This window comes from Rattus norvegicus, chromosome 19, assembly GCF_036323735.1.
Source record: "Rattus norvegicus strain BN/NHsdMcwi chromosome 19, GRCr8, whole genome shotgun sequence".
NCBI classification, from domain to species: domain Eukaryota; kingdom Metazoa; phylum Chordata; class Mammalia; order Rodentia; family Muridae; genus Rattus; species Rattus norvegicus.
Genome location: NC_086037.1, coordinates 479472 through 505638, shown reverse-complemented (window position 1 = coordinate 505638; position 26167 = coordinate 479472). Strand labels below are relative to the sequence as shown.

Below are 26167 nucleotides of genomic sequence, written 5' to 3'. Positions count from 1 at the left end.
TGGAGCCCGGCAGATCCCTGGAAGCTTTTAAGCCAGCTATCCTGGTATATGTGGGGAAGTTCCAAGCCAAAGGGAAACAGTTTCAAACAGAATGTGGAAAGTCAAAGACTCCCCTGACTTCCACAGTCTTCTCACACATACGTGTACCACTCTATCCAACAATGTGTGAAGAGAAGTCCTCAAGTCCTGAGTGAATGTGTACTGTTGACATGGGCACAGCTATGTCAAGGACCCCAATGCCTTAAACTCACGGGAGTGGCAGAGTAATCTCCAGTGAGGCTCAGAGGAATGGACAAGGCCTTCTTCCGGCCCCAGTATGAATGTTTACTAACAATGAACCAGTATGTAAGAACTAGCAACTGTAGCTTCTTCTTCCAGGATGACTGCAACCTAAGGCTTCCCACTGAGAGTGGTTACCACTTCCTCCTGTGTTCTGCGTAATAAACTCACTGAGCTGCCAGGCTGCTGAGTAGGTGGCAGCATCGGAGGAAGCACAGGCCACCCAATCTCAACTTTTCTGTACGTGCGTCTGTCTGTATTTCAGTGTCTGTCATTTCTTTATTGCAGTGTCACCCCAGTCAGGTTTCCAGGACAAGCCATGGAGAATGGGATACACATGAACACATGCACATGAGTGTGGCCACACGCCCTCCCACCCCCCAACGCATACTCTATGTATGTATTTATATATGACTTACACCTCAATAAAAATATTAGGTGTAATGTACACCTAATGCACTCAGAAGGCAGAGGCAGGCAGATCTCTAGGAATTCAATGCTAACCTGGTCTACAGAGTGAGTTCCAGGACAACAAGGAAAACACAGTGAAACCTTGCCTCTAAAAACCAAAAAAAAAAAAAAAAAAACCAAACCCCAACCAACCAACCAACCCACTTACTATCAAACAGTATACTGTTTCAGTCAGCAGCAGTCTTATATATGCCCCATCCCACCCCCATTCTAGAAAGTTTGCTTTATTTTGAATCTACAGATATGAGCGTTTACCTGCACATGTGTATATTCACTATATGCATGTCTGGAACCTGTGAAGATCAGAAGCGAGTGTTGGATCCTCTGGAACTGGAGTTACAGATGGTTGTGACCCACCACACGTATGCTAAGAAATGAACCCCTGCAGGTCCTCTGCATGAGCAGCAAGTGCTGTGAACCACTAGGCCCTCACCTCTTAAATTTATGTCCTCTCTTGACCCTTACCATCTAAGTAATCTTGGGTGATGCTTTCATGATGTTGGAATTATCTATTGACCATAGCCCTGCAATTTAGACACAAGATTCTGTGCCTGTGAATGGGAGTGGGGCAGAGGGATCAAAATTACATTATTTCTTCTAATTTTGTTGAGCTATTATTCAGATGTTAGAGCTCTTGGTTTTATCTTTTAGAAAGCTTGCCTTTTCTGTTACCATTTCTACTTTCTAAAAAATCATTTGTGTGTGTGTGTGGCGGGGGTGGGCCTAGAAAGATGACTCGGTGCTTAAGAAAGTTTGATGCTCTTCCAGAGAACCCGAATTCACTTCCCAGCATCCACATTGGGCAGCTTACAGGCATCTGTAGCTCCAGTCTCAGGGGATCTAACACCTTATTCTTGCCTTCTCAGGCATATGTGTGCATGCATGCGCACGCGCGCATGCACACACGCACACACGCGCGCACACACACACACACACACACACACACACACTTCTTTAAAAATCATGTGAGGAATCTAGAGAAATGGCTCAAGGGTTAAGAGCAGTATCTGCTCTCCCACATGACTCAGGTTTGATTCCCATCATCCACATGGTTCACAACTATCTATAACTCCAGTTCCAGGGAATCTGACACACTCTTCTCTTCTGGTCTTCATGGGTACCAGGCAGGTACATGGTGCACAGACATAAATGCAGGTAGAACACTCATGTATATTAAGTTTTAAAACTATAAATCATTTAGGAGCTAAAGAGACACTTCAGTGGTTAAAAGAGCACATTACTCTTGCAGAGGACCAGGGTTCAGTTCCAAGCACCCACATCAAATGGCTCATAACTACCCCTAAGTCCAGCTCAAGGGACCTCAACGCCCTCTTTCATTTTTAGGGCTCCCTTATATCTGTGGATAGGGCATGGAAAGACAGCTCAGTATTTAAGAAGTATTGCTGCTCTTCTAGAGGATATGAGTTCAAGTTCCAGCAACCATATCAGGCAGCTCACAAGTACCTTTAACTCTAGCTCCAGGGGATCTAATGTCCTTCTAGCCTCTTCAGGCATAAGAAGTCTCTGTCTCTGTCTCTGTCTGTCTTTCTCTCACACACACAAACACACACACACACACACACACACACACACACACACACAAATAGAGTCATTTTTAGTGACAAAGATAAAAATAAATGTAAATCTGTTTTATGTCCAAACTTCAGTCCTTAAGTATTACTTTTAAAATTTACACCACTAGGCTTACATTAAACATATTTAAAACAACTGGAGAAAACATTTTTATATTATTTTAAAAATATTTACACAGAGTTCTATATTCTGTGAAATGAAAAACTCACCTCTTTCATTCCTTTTTCAAATCGTTTCAGTCTGCATATAATTTCATTTGCTGCTTGCCAGTGTTCTCCAAGAGTCTCTTTTTCATTTATGTCCTTTAGTTCTGTCTCATTTTCACCAAAAGAATTCTGCCCTAGACTTTGAGATAATTTCCTAGCTTTGTGATATGGGATGGTGTGGGGCAGGGAGGGGAAAGGGAATAACAAGTTTATCATTATTAGAAATGCTACTGTCACACTTTAAACAACTTACATATTTCACCTATCCCATCTTTAAACTATATATCCATATACAATAACTGGTACTGAAAATAAACGGAAAGAGTGCATAGCAGAAACTCAGGACCTAGTCACAAATTAGACTCTACATTTCATAGTTATAGGAAAATATTATTCCAGATACAAGGTTGTTGGCTTTAAAGTAGTTTGCTTGGAATGAAAGCATTAAAGTTGGGCCAATCACATGCTAAGCATACACGCTATTGTTCAGATGCATCTCTCCACCCAAAGTAGACTGTTTTGGTTTCCTTTTCATCTGCTTGGCACAGATTAGAGTCTTCTAGGAAGAGGGACCTCAACTGGGAAATGCCTCTATCAGACTGCCTTAGACAAGCCTGTGTGAGTCTGGGGAGTACTTTCATGGTTAATGATTCAGGTAGGAAGGCCCAAATCACTGGAGGATATGCCGTTCCTGGAAGGTGGTCCTGGGTTGTATACAAAAGCAGGCAGAGCAAGCCATATAAGCAGTAACCCTGTGGCCTCTGATTCAGCTCCTGTCATTGAACCTCATTCAAGGTTCCTGCCTTGAGTACCTGAACTTACTTCCCTTCATGATGGACTGTAAGGTGTAAGCTGAAATAAATTCTTTTTCCCCAAGTTGCTTTTGGTCATAGTAGTTATTACAACAGTAGAAAGCAAAATAGGGGGCATACGTATGTTTAAAACACCATCTTCGTAAGAATTTATTATGTTTATAGTTTTTTGTTCACAAAGAAATCTTATAGCTACAACCAGCTCTCTGGGCTCCAGCTAGACTGTTCATCAGTTCTCCGTGCCAGGCTCCCTCCTAAGCTAAGACCTGTGGCTTAGGCCTAAGATATTTGCCCATAGCAATTCAGATCTTTGTTCAAGAATTACTTTCATTCTGTGACTTTGGATTCTTTCTCCCAAAACCTTTACTATTTTAAATCTGGATCCGACAGCTTTGCTTATAGGTTTCCACATATCCACAATCTATTCCCTCACAGTCTTTATGCCAATTTATAATAATACCAAGTCTCAGCTTTTAGAATTACTATTTCTTTACTTGACTAGGCTTACTTTACTTAGACTTATAGGTACACAGCTTCCTTATAACTAACTGTATCTCAATCCCAATGCCTTGCATGGTACTCAGCATATAACAAAAACCTCAGTATTTGCATAAATGAGCAAAGGTACCTTATGATTTAGAAATAAATCACAAGCATAAAACAGTAAATTCTCTCAGCTGCTACTATCTACATGTTCTCTTCAACATAGGCATGAGTATGCTGACAACATCCTAAGAGTCGTTTCCAAATGATACATGCTCTTTCCAAGCCTGAAAACATAACCTAGAAGTGAAAAAGCTTGGCTCACTGGAGCAGATATAAATTTCTCTTTAGCAACTTTGGTTATTTTCTTTCCTTTTTCTTCAGAACAGGATCTTACAACGTAACTCAAAAAGATCTGCCTCTGGTCCTGAAATCACAAATGTGTGTCACTATACCTGACAGCTGATATTTTGGATTTGTTTGTTTTAGATAAAAGTCTTACCATGTAGCATTGGCTGACATGGCACTCACTATGTAGATGCCACTGGCCTAAATCTCATAGAAATCTGCCTCTGCAAGATTGACCTCTGCAAGATTGAGCTCTGCAAAGCTAGCCCAAGGCTAGATAAAAGTGTGACCACCACACCCGGCCAGTTAAGATTTTCCTAAGTCATGGTAAACTTACTAATTTTTTTGCAGTTGAGAAGCACGTAAGTGGCAGCTTTGTTTAGGTCTTCATTCTTAAATTCAACTAAGGCTTGTATCATCATTGGAAGTCCATTGTTTTTCAAAAGTTCATACTGATTTTTCTCTGTAAAAATATCAAAAATTAAAATGGCGGTTATTTTTGATAAAGCATATGTATAAGGTAATGATTCATTACTATGATAATTATGATATTTCAAACTTTAAAATAAAGAATTTTAAAAGTGTTTTTGATTTAGGTGGTGATCTGCTTAGATAAACAATATAAGTCTCATAAATGATTTCTAACCAATAGCTACATTCTAAAAGAAAATGATTTCTAAAATGTAGGCACAACAGGCCAAACCTCATACCAGTAAATAAAGAGCCCTTATTTGTTTTTTTTTTAAAGATCAAGAGTGGGGCTGGAGAGATGACTCAGTGAATAAGAGCATTTGGCTGCTCTTGCAGAGGTCCCAAGTTTGGTTTCCAACACCCAATCAAGTGGTTCACAACCACCTGTAACCAGGTTCTAGGGGATCTGCTATCCTCCTCTTCTGGCTTCTGTGGGTCCCCAGAGAGACACTTATGCATATATACACAAACAATAACACTCATAAAGGTTAGGAGAAAGTAGAGTAGAGAAACTGATAAAGGAAGCAAAAACCAAGGAAAGAGAGCAGAAGAAACGAGAGAGAAGGGAGGACTAGAAGCGGGAAAGTGAGACAAGGAAGGAGACGGTTAGAGCGTAGTGGAGACTGTAGGAAGGAGTGGGTTACAGGAGACTGGGATGGACACACAGAGAGGAAAGCAAACCTTTCAAGTTTTAACTGAAGGTGAGAAGAGCTGACCCTTCAAGGTTTTTGGTGAGAGATAACAGGATTAGATTTGTATAGTGATATGGTGAGAAGACTGAAACTGGAGAGAGACAAGGAGCTTCAGTGACTAACCAAATAGAGTATGAGAAAGAAAATAAGGAGCTTAAATGACTAGAAGGAAAGCTGGATTTTAAGAGGGGAAAGAAGCAAAAACATATTTCCACCCTCTGGGTTTTTTTTAATCTTTATTAACTTGATTATTTCTTATTTACATTTCGATTGTTATTCCCCTTCCCGGTTTCCGGGCCAACATCCCACCAAGGGCTTCCCCTTCCACTGGTGCTCTTACTAGGCTATTCATTGCTACCTATGAGGCTGGAGCCCAGGGTCAGTCCATGTATAGTCTTTGGGTAGTGGCTTAGTCCCTGGAAGCTCTGGTTGGTTGGCATTGTTGTTCATATGGGGTCTCGAGCCCCTTCAAGCTCTTCCAGTCCTTTCTCTGATTCCTTCAACAGGGGTCCCGTTCTCAGTTCAGTGGTTTGCTGCTGGCATTCGCCTATTTGCTGTATTCTGGCTGTGTCTCAGGAGAGATCTACATCCAGTTCCTGTCAACCTGCACTTCTTTGTTACATCCATCTTGTCTAATTGGGTGGCTGTATATGTATGGGCCACATGTGGGGCAGGCTCTGAATGGGTGTTCCTTCTGCCTCTGTTCTAAACTTTGCCTCCCTATTCCCTGCCAAGGGTATTCTTGTTCCCCTTTTAAAGAAGGAGTGAAGCATTCACATTTTGGTCATCCGTCTTGAGTTTTATGTGTTCTGTGCATCTGGGCTAATATCCACTTATCAATGAGTGCATACCATGTGTGTTTTTCTGTGATTGTCCACCCTCTGTTTTAATACACACACTTAATTAATACTTACCACAATCCTCTGTGCAGTGACCAATGGCAAGTATGATGCTGAATTTTTCTCCTGAATCAAGACTTTCATGTAGCAGTAATGCCATAAGTGTAGAAACGATGTGGTATTTAGATAATATCACTGCAAAAGCAGCTGCTAGTTTAATATAGGAAAAAATAATTACAAATTTAAGATTTCTAAGTATACATATACAAAATGTTTTCAGAGCTTATTTAGGAAGAATATCATAGGTCTATATAATATCTAATATATAAATGTTATGTAGAAGCCAACATATTATATTAATTTAAATATATTATAAGATAATGATGACTTATTATAGTCCTCATTATATATTCTTTTGTTGTTGTATTTTTTTTTTTTTTTTTTTTTTTTTTTTTTTTTGGAGCTGGGGACCGAACCCAGGGCCTTGTGCTTGCTAGGCAAGCGCTCTACCACTGAGCTAAATCCCCAACCTCTTTTGTTGTTGTTTTGAGACAAGGTTTCTCCATGTAGTCCTGACTGACCTGGAACTCTCTATGTAATCAGGCTGGCCTTAAACTCACAGAAATCCACCTGTCTCTGCCTTCTCAGTGCTGAAATTAAAGGTATGTGCCATCATGACTAAGCACCCTTTATGTGCTTTTTAAAAAATGTTTTCAAGTTGTTTAGTTGCTTTGCATGAGCTGTAAATATGAACTAATTCTATAGTCCTAAAAGCTGAATATATCTACTCTTACCTCATATATCTATACTGGACAGTAAGGACATTGCTAGATAATCAAACTATGCTTAAGATCAAAATGTTCCCTTATCTGGGTAAGATGCTACTGATATTAACGATGCACTAAAGGACATATAAACCTATGATGAACTGTGATAAGAATCAAGGAGGTTATGTTAAGCTATACTTTTCTTCGTAAGGTATAAATTTATTTTATTTTTGATTGTTTGAGAAAGGGTCTTAAACCACTTAGGCTGGCTTTAAAAGTTATTATTAAGAAGTTATTATTAAGTTATTATTAAACCTGAACACTGATTCTTCTACCTCTACTTCCTAAATGCTGGGTTCATAGGTGTGCACTACCCTGCATGGCCTTTATAGGGCTTTCAAGAGTTCATCCAGAGTCTAATAATACTGGTATGAATGATATTCAAGGTTGTGGATTACTCAAGGAACTATATATCATTAAATTTTACTTTACTTATTGTGCTTGTGTGTGCAGTTGTACATGTGCCATGGTGCAAACATGCAGGTGAGGACAACTTTATCCATGAGTCAGGTTCCTCATTTCACCACATGTGTCCCAGAACTGAACACAGATTGTCAGGCTTGGCTGCAGGAACCTCTACCTGCTGATACACCTCATGGGTCAAAGAATACATCTCAACAACTTTTATATCTCCAAATCTGAACATGCAGGAGGTACTCAGTAACTGTTTATTAAGTAGGCCTCTAGGGGCTGGAGAGATGACTCAGTCATTAAAAGAACTTGCTGGGGGGTTGGGGATTTAGCTCAGTGGTAGAGCGCTTGCCTAGCAAGCGCAAGGCCCTGGGTTCGGTCCCCAGCTCCGAAAGAAAGAAAAAAAAAGAAAAGAACTTGCTGGTCTTATAGAAGGAAACTCAGATTCAGTTCCTAGCACTGACATCGTAGCTTAGTCACCTGTAACTCCAGTTCCAGGAGATCCAATGTTTTCTTGTGGTTTCTATGGCCACTAGGCACACACATGGTATACATAAAAACATTAAGGTAAAATACTCATATACATAAAACACATCTTTAAAAACCCAGCCATCTACTTTTTCGGTTGTTTGTAAATGTAAAGACTTTCTTTTTACAAGAATTTACAGACTACCATCCTAAGTGTTTATACAAAGGAGAAGCAGATGTGTCCGTGGTTCTAGTTCTGCTGCTCATTCATGCACTGAGTAGGTCAGACCTTACCCTTGTCACATAAAGGCATGCTTTAATTTTTTGAGTTTTTTTTTTCTTTTTTTTTTCGGAGCTGAGGACCGAACCCAGGGCCTTGCGCTTATAGGCAAGTGCTCTACCACTGAGCTAAATCCCCAACCCCAATTTTTTGAGTTTTATGTATGTGTCTCTATATAAGTATATGCCATGTATGTGCAGGTGCCTGCAGAAGCCAGAAGTGTTGGATCCCTGGAGCTGGAGTAACAGGTGGTCGTGAGCTGTCTAACTTGGGTGCTGGGAACAAACTTTAGGTCCTCTGAAAAAGTAGCCAGAGCTCTTAACTCCTGAACCACCTCCCCTGCTCAAATACAATTATTTACATAATCCCCCAAATTTTATAAATTGAGTTTTCCATTCCTGATATCTCAATGCCTTTTGATTTAATCCTCTAAAATTTTTATTAAGGTTGCTTTTCTTTTAAAGACAAGGTCTCGGGGTTGGGGATTTAGCTCAGTGGTAGAGCGCTTGCCTAGGAAGCGCAAGGCCCTGGGTTCAGTCCCCAGCTCCGAAAAAAAGAACAAAAAAAAAAAAAAAAAAAAAAAAAAAAAAAAAAAAAAAAGACAAGGTCTCATTGTGTTGTCTCCACAGCACGCACTACATCTAAATAAGACAACTTTTTAAGTGAAATGATTGACGAATAAGAGGATCTTCTTTTGATTCTCTCATTAGATCTAAAGTCAGACTTAGATATGCATCCTTTCCATTTCTAAGAAGCTAGAAATTTTGCCCACAATAGCACTTAATGTAGTACTTCAACATCCACCATGCTCAGCTCAAACGAAGTTCGATTATAGGAAACTGACTACGCATTTTCACTCACAGTTATCAGTAATACATGCATCCATGGTCTTTATCACTACCACTGCAAGCTTAGCACTGGAAAAAGTACTGTGTGAATCAGACTCCAGCCGCACAAGAACTTGAGACAAAACATCCAGTCCACCGGAAGACACAAAGCAGTTCTGAACATGTGCTTAAGAAATAAAATAGCAAAACTATTACTATTTCAAAGACAATAGGTGTACTGTTCCAGCATTTTAAATTAAATACATTTTATTGGGCTTTTCAAGTACTGAAACTCTCTAAAATTAAGGAATTAAAAGTTCAACTTTTGTCTATTTATGTGCGCATACACACAAATAGTAACACTCTCCTTGACACAGTACAATAAGACAGTGCTTTGTTTTGTGTAGGAAATCTTTCATTTCACTTCTGAGAACTGGCCTGTTCTTTACTGTGAATAAAGTGCCCTTCCTAACTAATAAACTGGTCTTTCAGTAGGACTATAAAGAGTAAATTCAGCAGGGTTAGGGAATGGAAAAGTGCTCTAGTCCTATTGTCTTAGGACTGTGGAGGCCGAGGCAAAAGATAGTGAGCTGCAGCCTGAACTTACAGCAGGATCCTAACTCAATATAACAACAATGAAAGAACAGATTCATCCCTTTATCTTGGTATTCTGATCAGCAAGTTGCCTATTTTATAAACTCCAGCATAACTCCTAACTCAGACTGCTTTGCTCTATAAATAACATTGTGCCTCACTGTTTCAAAACCACAGACAATTTTATTTGTTTGTTTTTTTTTTGAGAAACAGGGTTTCTTCTATGTATTCCTGGCTGTCCATCCTGAAACTCACTATATAGACCAGCCTGGCCTTGAACTCATAGACATCCTCCTGCCTCTGCCTAACAAGTGCTGGGATTAGCGGAGTATGCCATCATGCCCTGCCATGTACGCCTTTTATTTACACCTGTGTTTTGCATCTTCAAGCACAAAATTCCAACATATAATTGAGCAAAGATTCAATAACAGATATATACAAAAATGATGTTCATATATTATGTATAAATAAGTTTATATTTTAGACAGTCTCAATATTTAGCCCAGCTGGCTATACATTCAAGATTCTCCCCAAGTGCTGCTTCTTCCCAAGTGATGTTCTAGGCCCATGTCACCATGCTCCAGCTTGAAAATGTTGGTAAGAAAGGATCCCCTGACGCTCTGAAGTCAGTCTCTCTACAGCTTCTATCCTACAAACAGGCTCGTGACCGAGAGATATGAGGCTGGTAGCTAAAATCCTGCCACAAAACTTTTTCCTAGATTAGTCTAGTTCTGAGGATGATGATTTAAATGCAGGATGATTAAAAGCAAAAATTAATTTTTATATTGTAAATAAAAGAGATATCTGCCTAAAATAATATCACATCCAGAATTTAACACAGCTCACTTATTTATTTGGTGGGACTGAAATCAGAAACGTATACATACAACGTTAGCATTTACATCTCTATCCACTGACCCTTTCTAAACATATTTTGTGTTTATATTAATTATCTAGTTATCTTTGATTTTTGAAACAGCCTCATGTACAGGGTACACTGAACTCCTTATGTTGCTAAGACTGATTTCTCTGCTTCTACCAGTGCTGGAATTAGAGGTTTGTGCTACTATCTGAGAAAGGGACTAAAAAATTATACAATGCAACAAAAATAATGTTTTTGGGATTACTTTTGATTTATTCTTATGGAAAGTAGAGACTGCATGCAATGGAGTGCATATGCAAGTCGGAGAACAACTCGTGGGGTCAGTTTTCGGCAAGCATCTCTACTCACTGACTTCATGGCCCTTAAAAAATTTCATTTAAAATTTAAAAAATTTTTAAATTTACTCATTCATGTGCATGTGCATACAAATACTACAACACATATGTGGAGGTTAGAGGACAACTTTTGGAACATGTTTTTCAACTTGCACGATACAAATCCTGGGCATCAAACCCAGACAGTCAGGCTTGACGGTGAGAGCCTTTACTTGCTGAGCCATCCTAGTTTTAAGGACAACATTTTAAGCAACATTTTCAGCATTATGGTGACTACAAAATAGCTTCTTCACTACAAAGTATTTTTAATTATATTTTTCTAAAAGGTAGGTTTTGTTTTTGTTTAGTTTTTATTTTTTGAGATGAGGTCTAACCCTTTCTGGACTCTGTGGGTGCTGGAATGGATATAGTCATATATAGACAAGCAATCATACACATCTACATAAAGCAAATGTTAAAACCTATCCACAAACATCATGCATCCATGACTTACATATTAATCCTGCAACGTTGCAATGTTTTGCTCTATCAATCAACTGGATCACAGTGACAACATACTTAAGATGTGTGCCTATACCCCAAGTGCTAGGGAAACAAAGGCAGATTTCAGCCTTTGACCAGCAAGTCTAGCTGAAACAGCCAGCTCTAGTTTCAGTGAAAGACCTTGTCTCAAAAGATATGGAAGAGAGTGATAGAGGAAAATACCCAAAGTTACTCCCTGACCTCCACGTTGGAATGTACAGGGAAGTGTACCTGTAGCCACATGTGTATATGCATATGAGTACATGCCTGCAACATACATAAAGAGACACAAATGATAGTTTTATGTTTCCAATAATTTGTTGGGGCATGTAGAAATACTATTTATTTTGTTATGTTCTTGAAGTAATACTGCTTACAGTTGGCCTAATGCTGCTTGTATTCTAATGCTAATTTTGGGCCCCCAAGACTGGTGCCCCAGGATGAGAAAGTCCTCATTTAAGACACTGAGTGACCCTGCTTCCAACTAATTGTGATTGAAATAAAGATGCCAACAGCCAATAGCTTTTCTTATTACAGTACTGAGGAGATGGCTCAGTGGTTGGAAGCACTGTCTTCTCTTCTAGAGGCCCTGAGTTCAATTCCCGCCATCTGCATTGGGATCTGATACTCTCTTCTAGCATGCAGGTGTGTACTCATATACATAAAATAAATGAAAAATATTTTAAAAAGATGAAAAATAATTTTTAAAAATAGCGATTGTTATGAAGACATGTTACATTATGCATAATAATTTTCCTATAAAAGGAAAGTATTTCCTCTTTTTTCTAGCATGTGATTATGGTTTTACAATGTTAAACAAATCATGCACTTCTATGAGATAGGTCACTTGGTCATAACGTATTATCCTTTCTCCATATGGTTAAATTTTTACAAAACCCTTTTTGAACTCAGACTGGCCTGTAATTTGCTATGTAGACCAGGACAGAATCAAATTGGAGGCATCATCCTAATTTGATTTTTAAATATTTTGTTATATATTTTTGTATCTAGGGCTGAGAATGTAACTCAGAATTGGTCAGCATACTTGTGTAACATATACAAAGCAGTAAGTTTAACTCCCAGCCCCAGATAAATCAAGCAGGATGATGGCACAGATCTGTAATTCCAGCATCTGGGAGAAGAGGCAGCAAGGTCAGGAGTCGAGCTTATCCTCAACTACACAGATTACAAGAGGCTCTGTCTCGGGGTTGGGGATTTAGCTCAGTGGTTAGAGCGCTTGCCTAGGAAGCGCAAGGCCCTGGGTTCGGTCCCCAGCTCCGACAAAAAGAACCAAAAAAAAAAAAAAAAAAAGAGGCTCTGTCTCAGACAAATAGTATTTTATACCTATGCTCATAATAGACTTACAATTTTATTGAAATGCCTTTTTTGACTTGGGTATAATGCTAGCCTTACAGGATGTATTCAGAAGTGTTTCTTCTACTTTTAATTTTAGGAATACTTTATATAGATTTTTGAGGGCCTTTTTCCTGACCTGTTTGTTGGAATTCACCAGTAAAACCATCAGGATGTGATATTCTCCTGTGTCTATAAAAGCTTTCGTTTGTGAGTTCTATTGGATATGGAACTGTGGAGTCAGGTGTAATGGCACACAACTGTCATCTCAGGAAGAGAAAGAACCAGTTCAAAGCCAGCTCTGCTACACAACAAGTCCAAGGCCAGACTGAGATACACAAAACCCTGTCTTGAAAAAATAACAAACTTGAGACTGGAGAGATGGTTCTTTGGTTAAGTCCACTCTCTCCTCTTGAAGGAAGGGGACCTTGGCTCAGTTTTAAGAACCCACATGGTAGGTCACGACGGCCTATAACTCTAGTTCCAAGAGCACTGCACATACAGACATACAGGCAAATATTCATTTTTTAAAAATCCTTCAAAAATAAAGAAAACAAGAGAATAAATAGACATTCCAGGTAGAGGAATATTCAAATTATCTACATTTTAAAGTTCTAGTAACTCCTATATTTTAAAGAATTTGTCCAAGTCATTAGAATTTTCTAACTGCACGATATAAAACTGTTTCTACTATAATTTTACTAAGTTATGATAATGAGGCTGGAGAGATGGCTCAACAGATAAGAGCACTGAGTGCTCTTCCAGAGCTCCTGAGTTCAATTCCCAGCACCCACACAACCATCTGTAACGGCATCGGGTGCCCTCTTCTGGCATAGGTGTACATGCAGCAGAGCACTCACATACATTATACAAACACATAGCTCTGGTAAGATCATGAGTGAAGACTGGAGAGATGGCTGAGCAGTTAAGAAAACTGGTTATCCTTCCAGGAGACCTGAGTTTGACGTCCAGCATTTTGAATATCCTATCCAAAATGGTCCAAATTAGAAGCACCAAACTCAACTGAATTCAGTAGCCTTTTGTTATGCTTTGAAATATGTTTCTAATATACAATCTAGAAAATAATGAATACTTACTATTATTTGCAAGAGTAAGTCCAATAAATGAACATATAGGTCGAATTATCTCAGATTTCATGCAATTCATTAGCCATTCATTTACATATGGAAAAAGTGAACAACAAAGTAGTTGATTCTCATCTGAAAGGAGGATTAACAACCATATTTTAATCTGGTTTTTGCAAAATATCAGTCAGGATTTGTTTTTATATTTGGATTTATACTGTTGAAATAATTACCATTTTGAGGATTGTTGACGCACACACACAGAGTACTGCACACTGAAGACCATAACAGATAACTCTGGAAATCATTATTATCTGACAAGTTCAACTCATAATTGGAAAGAACTGTCCTATTGTGTTAAAAAGAAAAGGTAATGAATTTCTATAAATGTTCTAATGTCCTAAGCAATGACTAATAAGACATTTTATTTACTTACTTGAACATCTCTGACAGAACTTCAATACAACCCATTTCTCTCACAAGAGTTTGTCCATTCCCTTAAAAAAAAAGTCATATTACGTGAACATGACTTTTATTTAAAAATAATTTTATACAAATTAAGACACTTAAATGGTATCTTAATTAGCTTTTAAGCTACTTGAAGGTATTCTGGAGTATACAGAATTACAGTAGGAAAAAACCTATAATCAAAGGGCTGGAGAGATGAGTTGGCAGTTAAGAAAGAGCATTTCCTGTTCTTCCAGAGGACCTGGGATCAATTCCCAGCACCCACATGGTGGCTTACAAGCATCTGTAACTCTAGTTCCAGAGGATCTGATGCCCTCCTATGGCCTCTATGGGTACCAGGCAGGCACATGGTGCATAGACATACATGTAGGCAAAACATCCATACACACACATTTTTAATTTCTTTTAAAAATACTATAGCAGCTTTCCTATAGAAAATACACTATGCTTAGCAACTTACAACATTCAGTTTTCCTCTAAAAATTACAAACTGCTTATTCTAAGTTATAGTTCTGTTACAATATGAAGAAGATCTCCAAACTAGAAAAACTGCAAATCTTTTTCAGATTTTCCAAAGTTGTACAAGACAAAATCTAGAAGTAATTCAATTAGCTAACAATTACAAGAGTTAAAGGAAGCAAGTTTTTAAAACATGGAGGACTGGGGAGATGGCTCAGTCAGTAAAGTGGCAGCCTAAGGGCTTGAGCTTGATCCCCAGCACTGTGTGAAAAATGAAGAAGAGTCAGGTACACAGGCTTAGGTCTGACCCCAGTCTGACCCGGGGCTCACCCTAAGCCAGGCTAGCCAGACTGCCAAGCTTCAGACTCAGTAAGTGACTCTGCCTCAAAAGGCAAAACAAACAAACGAAGAAACTGATTGAGGAAGGCATCCAACCTCCAGCTTCTACGTCAAGCACAAACACGTGCACCTGCATATGTACGATGGTACACACGTGAAGTTTTAACTACATAAACTCTTTAGAATTTATACACATATATAAAGTATACGTACACTTTAAATCTAAAATTATTCCAAAATGAAAACCACTGGGGACAAACAGTAAATCTTGTAATAAAATAATCAATTCATTGAAAAGTCAACCCATTCATTGAGTACTTGTTTTTCTTTCTAAGGATTAAGTAGTACAAATCACTTTACTGTTTGTTAAAATTAATGGATATTGTGATTAAATGTATATACTATTGGGGCTGGAGAGATGGTTTAGTGGTTAAGAGCACTGAGTGCTCTTCCAGAGGTCCCGAGTTCAAATCCCAACAACCATATGGTGGCTCACAACCATCTGTAATGGGATCTGATGCCCTCTTCTGGTATCTGAAGACAGCTACAGTGTGTGTGTGTATATATACACACATATATATATGCATATATATACATATATATATAAATAATAAATCTTTAAAAAATGCATATACTATTAATTTCTTCCTTAGAACTAGTATCTCTCACATGTCAATGAAATAAAAAGTTACTAATACATTTGGGAAGCAGAGTCCAAGACCCAGTCTCATCTATATAGTGAATACTGTCTCAAAAAGTGAATACATAAGTAAGTAAATAAATAAATAAAGGCAGGGCTAGAGAGAGATGGCTCAGTTCAGTCATTGCTCTTCTGAAGGTCCTGAGTTCAATTCCCAGCACCCACATGGCAGCTCACAACTGCCTGATGCTGTCTTCTGATGTGTAGATGTAAATGCAGACAAAGTACTTGTATACATAAAATACATAAATAAATCTTTAAAGAAATAAAGGCACTAATATAAAAATGACTGGATTAAAAGTATTGATGACTATTCCAAAAATATATTAAAATGTATTTAAGCATTCGTGAGAACGTACTTACTATTGTTTGAAACCAGAACCAAAAGAACATAGACAGACATTCTTTTCAAATTTGTGTTTGAATCATCATTAGTTAAGAACATGGTTAAATCTTGAAATAATTCTGAAGTACACAACGATTGCTGACAGTAAACTGAAACACAAAATACAATTTCATTTTAACATATTAGCACAAACCATTGCAAAACTACATTGAACAAAACACAAAAGTTGTCAAACCGAGGACGCTTCTAAACTTGAGGTCATTTAACTGGCATGTATTAGAAACAGTCAAATCTATGAAGACGTGCATGCTTAAGTAGCAGATTTTAAAACATATTTCAAAATTACATTTATTTATTTACTTATTTGTATGTGCAAATACACGTGTGTGTGCTCATCCGTATGTGCAGACATGCAAGCACACGTATGTGCTCACCCGTATGTGCAGACATGCCATAGCACTCTTGTGGATAAGAGGGCAATTTATGGGAGTTCGTTCTCGCCTTCCATCATATGAGTTCTAGGCATCAAACTCAAGTCATCAGGCTTGTTGGCAAGCACCTTTACCTACTGATCCATCTACCCAGTCCCAAACCAGCAACTTTTTTTGTATTGGATATTTTTTTATTTACATTTCAAATGTTATTCCCTTTCCCAGTTTCCCAGACATAAGCCCCCATCCCATCCCCCTCCCCTTCTTCTATAAGGGTGTTCCCCTCCCCACCCACCCCTCCTTCACTGCTTCGGGTCATTCCCCTACACTGGGGGTCCAACCCTGGCAGGACCAAGGGCTTCTCCTTCCATTGTTGCTCAAGAAGGCCATCCTCTGCTACATATGTAGTTGGAGCCATGGGTCAGTCCATGGATAGTCTTTGGGTAGTGGTTTAGTCCCTGGGAGCTCTGGTTAGTTGTCAAACCCAGCAATACCTTAAAGTTAAAATGACTTGGTCTAAGCTCCAAACATTTAAAATACTCTAGAATGGCCAATAAAATCTTAACCAAATAACAAACAAAAATCATCCCAAATGAAAAGAGAGGCCAAGTGAGAAAAAAAAAAAAACCAAAACAAAGCTGTAGGTTGATGTCATTATGAAGGGGAAGGCAGGTACAGGACAGAACGAGGCCTGTCATTGGACGAGAAGTAAGGATGAAGCTGGAGAAGAGTTTTAGAGAGGCAGAGGAGGCCAGAGGAGTGGGAGTGGAGAGAACATGGCAGTGGATGTTAAGATTCCTCTCTGCACTTATTACAGGTTGTTATGACTATTCTTAAGGGATGGGTGTGTACAGGATTTTGTGTGTCTAGATGGGCAAATTATATCTTACCAATTGAATCAGAGGATACTGTGTGATGTGTTCTTTCATGTGGTGACTTAATTGAGCTCAAGAGAGTGTATGGTGGCCGGATGCACCAGGCCACCACAGAGTTGGGATGTGTATGCCTAACGTGGTGGAAACCAGCCAAGAGAGCTGTGAGGGTGCGGTGGGGTGGGGCGGCCTGACAGGGTTCCATGTTGGAGTGGCGCTCAGACAGCAGATCTGAAAGTAGATGGAGGCAGCGTGGAGCTGTTGAGATAAATTAGCACTAGTTCCAATGTCCCGCTGGAGCCAGAACTGGTGAAGGGTGCAACTGCCAGGGTACGTGTGGGAACTGGTTCAGCCCCTTTTTAATTTTTACCACAACACAAAGCAAAAGAAAAAGAGAAAATTTTCTTAAGAAAATTCAGATATCTGCTTGGAGAACAGAGGGACAAACAATATTTATGATATTTAAAAAAACTTTTTTGGAGATGTAAGAGTCTTTTCAAAGCTCAAAAATAACATGAGGAATGGTGCAATAGCAATATTTAGGAAGCAAACCAGGGCAACTGTGCACTTAGGCCACCCTGTGCTGTACAGCAAATTTGACTTAAAACAAAAGCAAAAACAACAACAAAAAACCTCCACAGGAAAAAACAAAATAACCCTAAATAATGTGAGTCGACCAGGTGTAGGGACATTCACCTTTAAATAAAGAGAAAAAATTTAAGGATTTATTTAAAATCATTTCATGCACATAAAAATAATATTTTATATTTTACCATTTTCTTCCGCAATAGATCCTAATGTGTATAAGGCTGCTTCTTTTACCATGCTATGCTCACTTGACTTTGCAAGATCTATTATAAACATCAAACCACCAATTTCCCGGAAATAAATACCCGCATCACCTGCAAGATTTGCAAATAAAACAAGAAATTATATTTACTCTGCTAAGGATAAAAGAATCAAATGAATAAATATAACACACACTAAGTATACAAGAAGCCACCATGCATATTGATATATTACTGTACTACAAAGCCGGAATCAGAGGGGCTGTGGGCTGCGGTGGCACAGGCATGCAGTCCTGGGCTGGTGAGGCTGTCAGGAGGATCAAGCTTATCACCAGCCTGGGTTACTTGAGGGATGAGAAGAAAGAGAGGGAAGGGAGAGAAGATGGAGGCAAGCATCGTCACAGAGAAGAGGGAGAGAAGGAGGGAAAGAGGAAGGAGAAGGGGAAAAAAGGAGAAAAATAGAATATGAGTAAAGTTAATTATTATTTCTTACTATTTTGTTTACAAACTGAATGAATAGTGATCAAAACTTCCTTTTGTGTCAAAGGGTTGCCCATATGATACTTCAGACATTCCAACAGTAACTTCAGGTCAGTCTTCATTTCTACCGGAGGAAAATTTATTATTTTAAAAACAAAGTTTTCTTTTAAACAACAATTCAAATTCTATTTCATAATTGTACATCCTTGAAATGCTTGCTTTTTTTAAGGAAGTAAGCATATATTTGCTTTATAATCTAATAAATATATCCTTAAAAGGTACTTTAAATGAACTGAATGAAAATATATTAGAACTTAGAGGATGCTAATGAAGAAGTATTTATGAGGAAATTTATAGTACTAAATACCCATGCTAGAAAAAATATGGCTCTCAAATCAATGACATTAGCTTCTACCTTAAGAAACTAGAAAAAGCGTAAACTCAGCCCAAAGCAAGCAAGGAAAAACCTATAAAGGAAAAACCTATAAAGGAAAAAGCTGAAGTCAGTAAAACAGAAAAATAGAAGAAAACGGGCCCCAAGAGATGCTCAGTGGTGCAGAACACTGGCTGCTCCCCAGAGGACCCAGGTTCAATTCCTAGCACCCATGTGACAGTTCACAGCTGTTTGTAACTCTAGTCTAGGAAATCCAATGCCCTTTTCTGACCTCACTGGGCATCAGGAATGCACTGATACACATGCAAGCAAAATATCAATATGCATAAAAATAAACTTGAAAATTACACAGAGAGAATTCTTTAAAAAGGTCAATAACACTGCTTTTTCTCTAGCCAGACTTATTTGGATAAATGAGTACAGACACAAATTACCAATATTGGATGAGACAAGAGCCAGATATAATGGCTTACGCCCATTAACCTAGCATTTAGGAGGCTGAGGCAGAAGATTTCCACAAATTCAAGGACTACATAGTAAGTTCCAGGCCAGCCTAAACTATAGAAAGAGACATTATAATTAAATAATCACCTCAGATTCAATCACCTCAGATCACCTGAAGATAGCATTTTGCACAACTTCACACAGATTCAATGACTTAGATAAAATAGTAAATTGCTTTCAAAGATGGAAATCATCCAAGCCCACACAAGAACACATTACCTGAATAAAACTATGTTTATGAAAGGAGCTGAAATCTTAGTTACAAAGCTTTCCACAACAAAAACTCTAGTTTCAGGTGTTTACATTTGACAACTCCACCAAACATTTAAAGAAGCAACAGTATCTAAAAGGTTATTTCCCAATTTAAAAAAATAGGTCTCACTATACTCCATGCCGATCTCAATCTTAAGATCCTCATGCCTTCAGCCTCTTCAGTAACCAGGGCACACCACTATGCCTGGCTTCCCAACTTATTCTAAGGTTGGCATTACCCTTGTATCAACACTAAAATCATTAGAAAGAAAGGAAACTATATAGACTAACATCCTTCATGTACATATAAAACATCTAATAAGATGTTTCAGTAAGCTGAATACAACAATATATTAACAATGCACCAGGACCAAGTTGGTTTATCCAAGGAATACAGGGTGGATTTCATATTTGAAAGAAAATCAGTCAAGATAACCTATCAAACTAAAATCAAATCCTTTTATTATGTAAATGACATATAGGTGTTGGAATAACTTTGTTGTTGTTGTTTTGTTTTTTTCCAGACAGGGGTTCTCTGGGTAGCCCTGGCTGACCTGGGACTCCCTGTGTAGACCAGGCTGGCCTCAAATTCAGAGATCTGTCTGCCTCTGTCTCTTGAGTGCTGGGATTAAAAATCACTGCCTGGTTTGTTTTGTTTGTTTTTAAGTTTTTTATTTCTTTTGTTTTGGCTTTAACAGTATTTTATTGTTATTCACTTATTTACTTGTTTATTTATTTATGAGGAGGCACATGTGGAGGTCAGACTATAACGTGTAGGAATCAGTTTTCTTCTACCATGTGGGTCCAGGAGATCAAATTAGGTTGTTGGACATGGCCGAATGTGCTGAGTCATCTTTACATCTTTGGCATAGGTGTCGTGAACTAACATTTACAAGGGGCAAACTTAAAAATAAAAAGATGCATAACTACAAAAATCTGAGATACATCAATCTTTAGTCTATTTATAAAAAAAAAAATCACCTAACAGTTTGTTTCAATTAAACGATTTGTGATGTAATCTGTTGGAACAATATGTAGTACAAAGTAATAACTGAGTTGGCTTTGGGGAACATCCCACATTTATTCATAATTATTGTACTTATCAGGGCTGGGGATTTAGCTCAGTGGTAGAGCGCTTACCTAGGAAGCGCAAGGCCCTGGGTTCGGTCCCCAGCTCCGAAAAAAAGAACCAAAAAAAAAAAAATTATTGTACTTATCAACATCATCTGGGTATCAACGTCACATTGATAACATGCCAAAGAAAATTTCGAAGACACAGTGCTTTTCAATTCCGGCACATTTTAAGATATGCTCCTCCATTCCATTCAGCAGGTCCTTCTCAGTCTTTTAAGATTTCCTATCACATTCTTTTCCTCTTTGCCAAAGCACCTCCCTAACTATTCAACTGTCACATTTCCTCTTCATTTAACCTCTTTTGGGCTGAGTAAACTAGTTCCTTCAATTCCTGAAGAAAATGCACACAATACCAAAAGCTACAAAGCAATAAAAGAAAATATGACGAAGGGGTTGGAGAGATGGCTCAGTGGTTAGGAACACTGACTGCCCTTCCAAAGGTCCCGAGTTCAATTCCCAGCAGCCACATGGTGGCTCACAACCATCTGTAATGGAATCTGATGCCCTCTTCTGGTGTGTCTGAGGACAGTTACAATATACTCATATACATAAAAATAAATAAATCATTTAAAAAATGACTAAATGATCTAAAATTTAAATTTTTTGTTTGAGTGTTAATTTGTTTTGAGATAGGGCCTCAGTATGTAGCTTTAGCCACTCTGAAACTCACTATGTAGGGCAGGCTAGACCTTAACTCACAGAGATCTGCCTGCCTCTGTCTCAAAGGCATGTCTTAGAGGTATGCATCACAATGCCTGGCTTAAAATTTAAAACTTTTAAGTTGCAAGATACTATGCAGAATGAAAAAAGCAGCTCAATTTAGAAGGAAATATTTTTTCTATTTTTAAAAACTTCTTGGTTCTTTGTGAGTTTCACATTGTGTTCCCCAAGAGGGAAATATTTTCAAACCAGATATTCAATTTTGTGTTCATCCCCTGTGATCAAACCCAGCACTATTTACCAGCTCACAGCTGTCTACAACTATAATGTCAGAGGATCTGATGCAGCCTTCTAACTTCTGCAGATACTAGGTATGCAAGTGGTTCAAGTATACTTGCAAGCAAAATACCACATACATAAAAATTTTAAATTAGTGTTTATGGTGGAGGTGCAGTATGTAGTTCAATTGGTAAAGGGCTTGCCTACCACAAAGCTCTAGTTTCAATCTCCAGCACAACATAAACCAGGCATCACTGCAAATGCCTCCAATCCCAGCACTGGGGACTGGGAAATAGGAAGATCAGACATTTAAGGTCATCCTGTGCTACATAATGAGCTTGAGACCAGCCTAGACTGTGTGAGAGCCTGACACAAAATAAAAAACCAATCTTGACATTGTAGACAGACACAAACATATTCATCTGCATTTCTGACAGAACCCTCACAACAACGAGCCACCATGTCTACACTTGATCTTAGCCAAAAGGCCGAGAAGCGATAAGAGCCACCATGTCTAGGGACATCTTTTATATTCTGGCAATAAATCTACTGTCATATGGATTTTATTATTATTTCTAGTAGAGTCTCACTATGTAGTCCTGGCTGGCCTAGAAATATGTAAATTAGGCAGGCTTTGTATTCAGAGATAGGCCGGTCTCTCTGTCATGAGTCCTGGGATTAAAGGCATGAGCTACCATATCCAGCTCATATGCCACTCTAAGTATCAGCATGACTTTCCCATAATTTCTGATGTCAGAAACTATATTATAGGCACTGTGATAGTTTGTATGTGCTTGGCCCAAGGAGTAGCACTATTAGGAGGTGTGGCCTTGTTGGAGTAGGTGTGTCACTGTGGGCATAGGTTTTAATACCCTTGTCCTAGCTGCCTGGAAGAGTTTTCTCCTGTTTGCCTTCAGAATAAGATGGAGAGCCCACAGCTCCTCTTGTACCATGGCTGCCTGGACCTCTGAAGCCAGCCCCAATTAAATGTTGTCTTTATAAGAGTTGCCTTGGTCATGGTGTCTCTTCACAGTAGGCACAAAGCAGGTGTCCAAATGTATGCTGTGGTATATTATTTTCCTTTAAGTTAATATATACCATCTTGCAAGGAAGCTCATTAAGACCATGGTGCTGCATAGCTTTTTTTTTTTTCGGAGCTGGGGACCGAACCCAGGGCCTTGCGCTTCCTAGGTAAGCGCTCTACCACTGAGCTAAATCCCCAGCCCGGTGCTGCATAGCTTTAATCCCAGCATTTTGCCTCCCTAGGCAAAGGCCGAAGGACTTCTGTGAATTCAAAGCCAGCCTGGTCTACATAGTGAGCTTAAGGTCAGGCAAAACTACACTGAGAGACCCCCTCTCAAACAAACAAAACAAACCCAGGATAAGCCTTCTTAATAGTTAGGAAGTAGACAACCTAGAAGCTTAAGGAAGTCCCTGAAACTAATCTGATGTGCTAGTCCCCTCCCTTCTCGTGTATAAGAGGTAAGGACTGCTGAGAAACACTCTCAGACCAAAAGAATTGTTTCAAAAAGGCTTAGACCAACTAAACTGCTTGGAGGAGACAGAACAACTGAGCTGCCCGAAAGGGGTACTTTCTAACCTGTTAAGCTACTTGCAGGTTGTACTGTGTGTTCCAGTTTCCCAGCTTTCATGAGCTGGGGGAAGCATCTGATGGTACAGCTGCCTTTGAGTCATTTCTGCTTCTGTAAGTCACTCCTCCTCTTTCATATACTTTGTATGCAGCCCTAGGAAGCTCACTGGCTTACCAATTGGATTTGGTGGTATCCTTAACTTTGATCTGCTGGGAATTCCCTATCTGGGGTAAATAGATGTTTGTTGGTATCCTCTCAGAATAATGTCATAGAACATATGTAAGTTGATGAATGAGTCTTTTGTTTTCTAGATGTTATTAGTATATTTTATATATACATATATATACATACCACATACACATGTGAATATATCCACAATTATACAATTATAAAACACACAAAACTAATGTAAGTCATGATTCATGATTTCTCACCTTGTGTATTCTTTGTATTCTCACTTTCCATGCTTGTCTTTTTCCCTTATATTTCATCTATAAGATAGGGCATTTTTAGTTACATCAGCTTCTAAGAAATATTCTGGACCATATGCTTGCGTCAGCAGCACACATACTAAAATAGGAATGATACAGAGGGGATGAGCACAGCTCTTTCACAAGAATAAGACACAAATTCATGAAGCAATCCATGTTTAAAAAATGTAAAGAATGAAATATTCTGGGCATGATGGTGCATGTCTGTAATCTTCAGGTAGGAAAGGAAGTGGAAGAAGGGTCATGAGTTTGAAGCCAGTCTGAGCTGCATTTAAAGCTTCAGAAAAGAAAGAAGGGAGGGGGAAGAGGGAAGGAGATAAAAGGAAACACTGTTTCAAAACAAACAAGCAAACAAAACCCCCTCACAAACACAGAAGGGGTGATCCCTGGGATCCACAGGGTAGGCAAAACCAGACTCTCATTGGTTTTCTTTAACCATACATGTGCTAACCCATACATGTGCACACACGCGCGCGCGCGCACGCACACACACATGTACGACGTACATACACATACATACACAAATGGATGTAATTAGGTAAATATCTACAGTAAAGGATCAACTGTAATTTTCAAAAGGTTAAATAATTATGCTTAAAATTAAAAATAGCTCTCTTCTCAAGTCAATAGTATGTGCCTAATAAAGCAATTATGAAATGTTTTCATAATTGTGGATATGAATTGTCACTAACAATGAGAATGTAAAACTTTGTACTCTATTCTCACAGGGGGTTAAATTTTTCACATAACAGGACACACAATCCTTACAGGTTTTACTCAATTTACTCTCCAAACCAACAAAGTCAAGTATAAACGTTACTAGGAAAACTAGTAGAGAACATAAATTAGAAAACTAGCTGATTATTGTTCTTCACACCTCTTTGGTCCTGGAATGGGACTCAAGGTAGAATCTATCAATAAGCAACAGGTCAGCCCCTGAAATTTGATACTCGAAAAATGGTCACATTGAAAGCTTTGTGGAAAAAAAATCTACATACCCCCCTCCCCCCATGAGAGAGAAAATATCTTCCTGAGTGAGGCTGGCAAGCTGAAAATTCTAGTATTAACTGCCACCTGTTAAGTTGTCCAAGGTGGATGTCTGTCTTGGAATCCTATATTGTGGAAGGCATCCTCTAATGAGAGCAAAAAGGCAAGCATGTAACTTGCACTATCAACTTTCTGCTACAATAGTTTAAAGAGAGTGAGAAATAAGTCGTTCGGGTACCAGAAAATACTGAGGGTAACAGGAACCAGTTGCTCTACGGGACGGATAGGATGTGGGGGCCCAACCCCTCACCTCTCGCCCTGGTCCATCCTCTTTGCATAGTTAAGGCTCCCTCACTCTCGCTCTAGGTTACGGAGGCCTGGCTCACCTAAAGAATTGGAAGAACTCCTGTAGGGAGGGTGGCAGGCCCAAGACTTCTCCACAGCTCTCCGCGGGGCACCATGCACTGCTCCCAAGCCCGGCTCTGGCGGACTTCAATGGAGCAATCACCAGTTCCCAGCTTTCGCGCCTCAGCTGCTGTTGGACACGTGGTCCCGTCCTCTTTCTCGCAAACGAAATCCCGTGGACCCGACGCTTTCCCAACACCAGAATCACCTGCAGCAGCGCGGACGCACACAGCCGTCCGACTAATGAGACTGCGACCGCCTTCTCTCCCACACAGGTTGTGCCACTGAGGCCCGGCCTGGCACCAGCTCAGGAAAGCCCTTGCCCTCCTCAGCTCAATCCATCTCCTCAGGTGAGCCAGTGAAGCGGGGCCACGCCAGCACCATAGCTCTGCCCCAGGAGAGCAGGCAAGACAGCGAAGCTGGACTGAGCTGAGCAAGACCTGAAACCTGGGAAGCTGAAGCCCTGGCCTTTCTCCTGCAACCCAGAGCCTTGTCAGGCCCACACCAGTTCTTCCCCTTGGCAGCCTATAAACCTCGACGCCTGACTGGGTTTCCCAGCAAGGCTCACATCCGCTGGGCGGGACTTCCGGCCGAACAGTGTTCCGAGGACAGAAGGAGGCCAGTGCAGGGTGCCGGGTTTTAGATGGGGGAAAGTTACGATTTGAGGGTAATGTAACTTTAATATTTGGGACTTCCAACTTGGAAGGGGTCTTTGCTCCCTCCTGACCTTGCCAGATACCAGGCTATCTTTGGTTGCATTGGATATTCCATTGACGACACCCTTCACTGGGTTAACTCCAAAAACCA

The 26167-nt window shown here is 39.4% G+C and overlaps 1 protein-coding gene and 1 non-coding gene across 9 annotated transcripts in view; one reads left to right on the top strand and one right to left on the bottom strand.

The window, feature by feature from the left end:
* The window catches only part of Terb1 (telomere repeat binding bouquet formation protein 1), a 54375-nt gene extending 28896 nt beyond the window's left edge, over positions 1 to 25479 (bottom strand). For 2 of the 8 annotated variants that reach the window (XM_008772251.4, XM_063278878.1), the window contains exons 1-12: positions 25342 to 25479; positions 23912 to 23968; positions 18676 to 18786; positions 18168 to 18296; positions 16109 to 16240; positions 14216 to 14276; positions 14013 to 14128; positions 13792 to 13914; positions 9042 to 9194; positions 6270 to 6404; positions 4530 to 4655; positions 2553 to 2707 (exon numbers count right to left, since the gene is read on the bottom strand). In XM_008772251.4, the coding sequence (XP_008770473.1) occupies positions 2553 to 2707; positions 4530 to 4655; positions 6270 to 6404; positions 9042 to 9194; positions 13792 to 13914; positions 14013 to 14128; positions 14216 to 14276; positions 16109 to 16240; positions 18168 to 18296; positions 18676 to 18786; positions 23912 to 23942 (1272 nt within the window). In that variant the 5' untranslated portion in view covers positions 23943 to 23968; positions 25342 to 25479. Of the gene's footprint in view, positions 1 to 2552; positions 2708 to 4529; positions 4656 to 6269; positions 6405 to 9041; positions 9195 to 13791; positions 13915 to 14012; positions 14129 to 14215; positions 14277 to 16108; positions 16241 to 18167; positions 18297 to 18675; positions 18787 to 23911; positions 24048 to 25341 lie in introns of those variants that run through there. The other 6 variants (XM_008772252.4, XM_063278879.1, XM_063278877.1 and 3 more) reach the window with 5 other exon arrangements.
* Positions 24024 to 24130, top strand: LOC120098753 (U6 spliceosomal RNA). The gene has a single exon (XR_005497161.1). It is a non-coding gene; the product is annotated as a U6 spliceosomal RNA (small nuclear RNA).
* Positions 25480 to 26167: the final 688 nt, after the last annotated feature.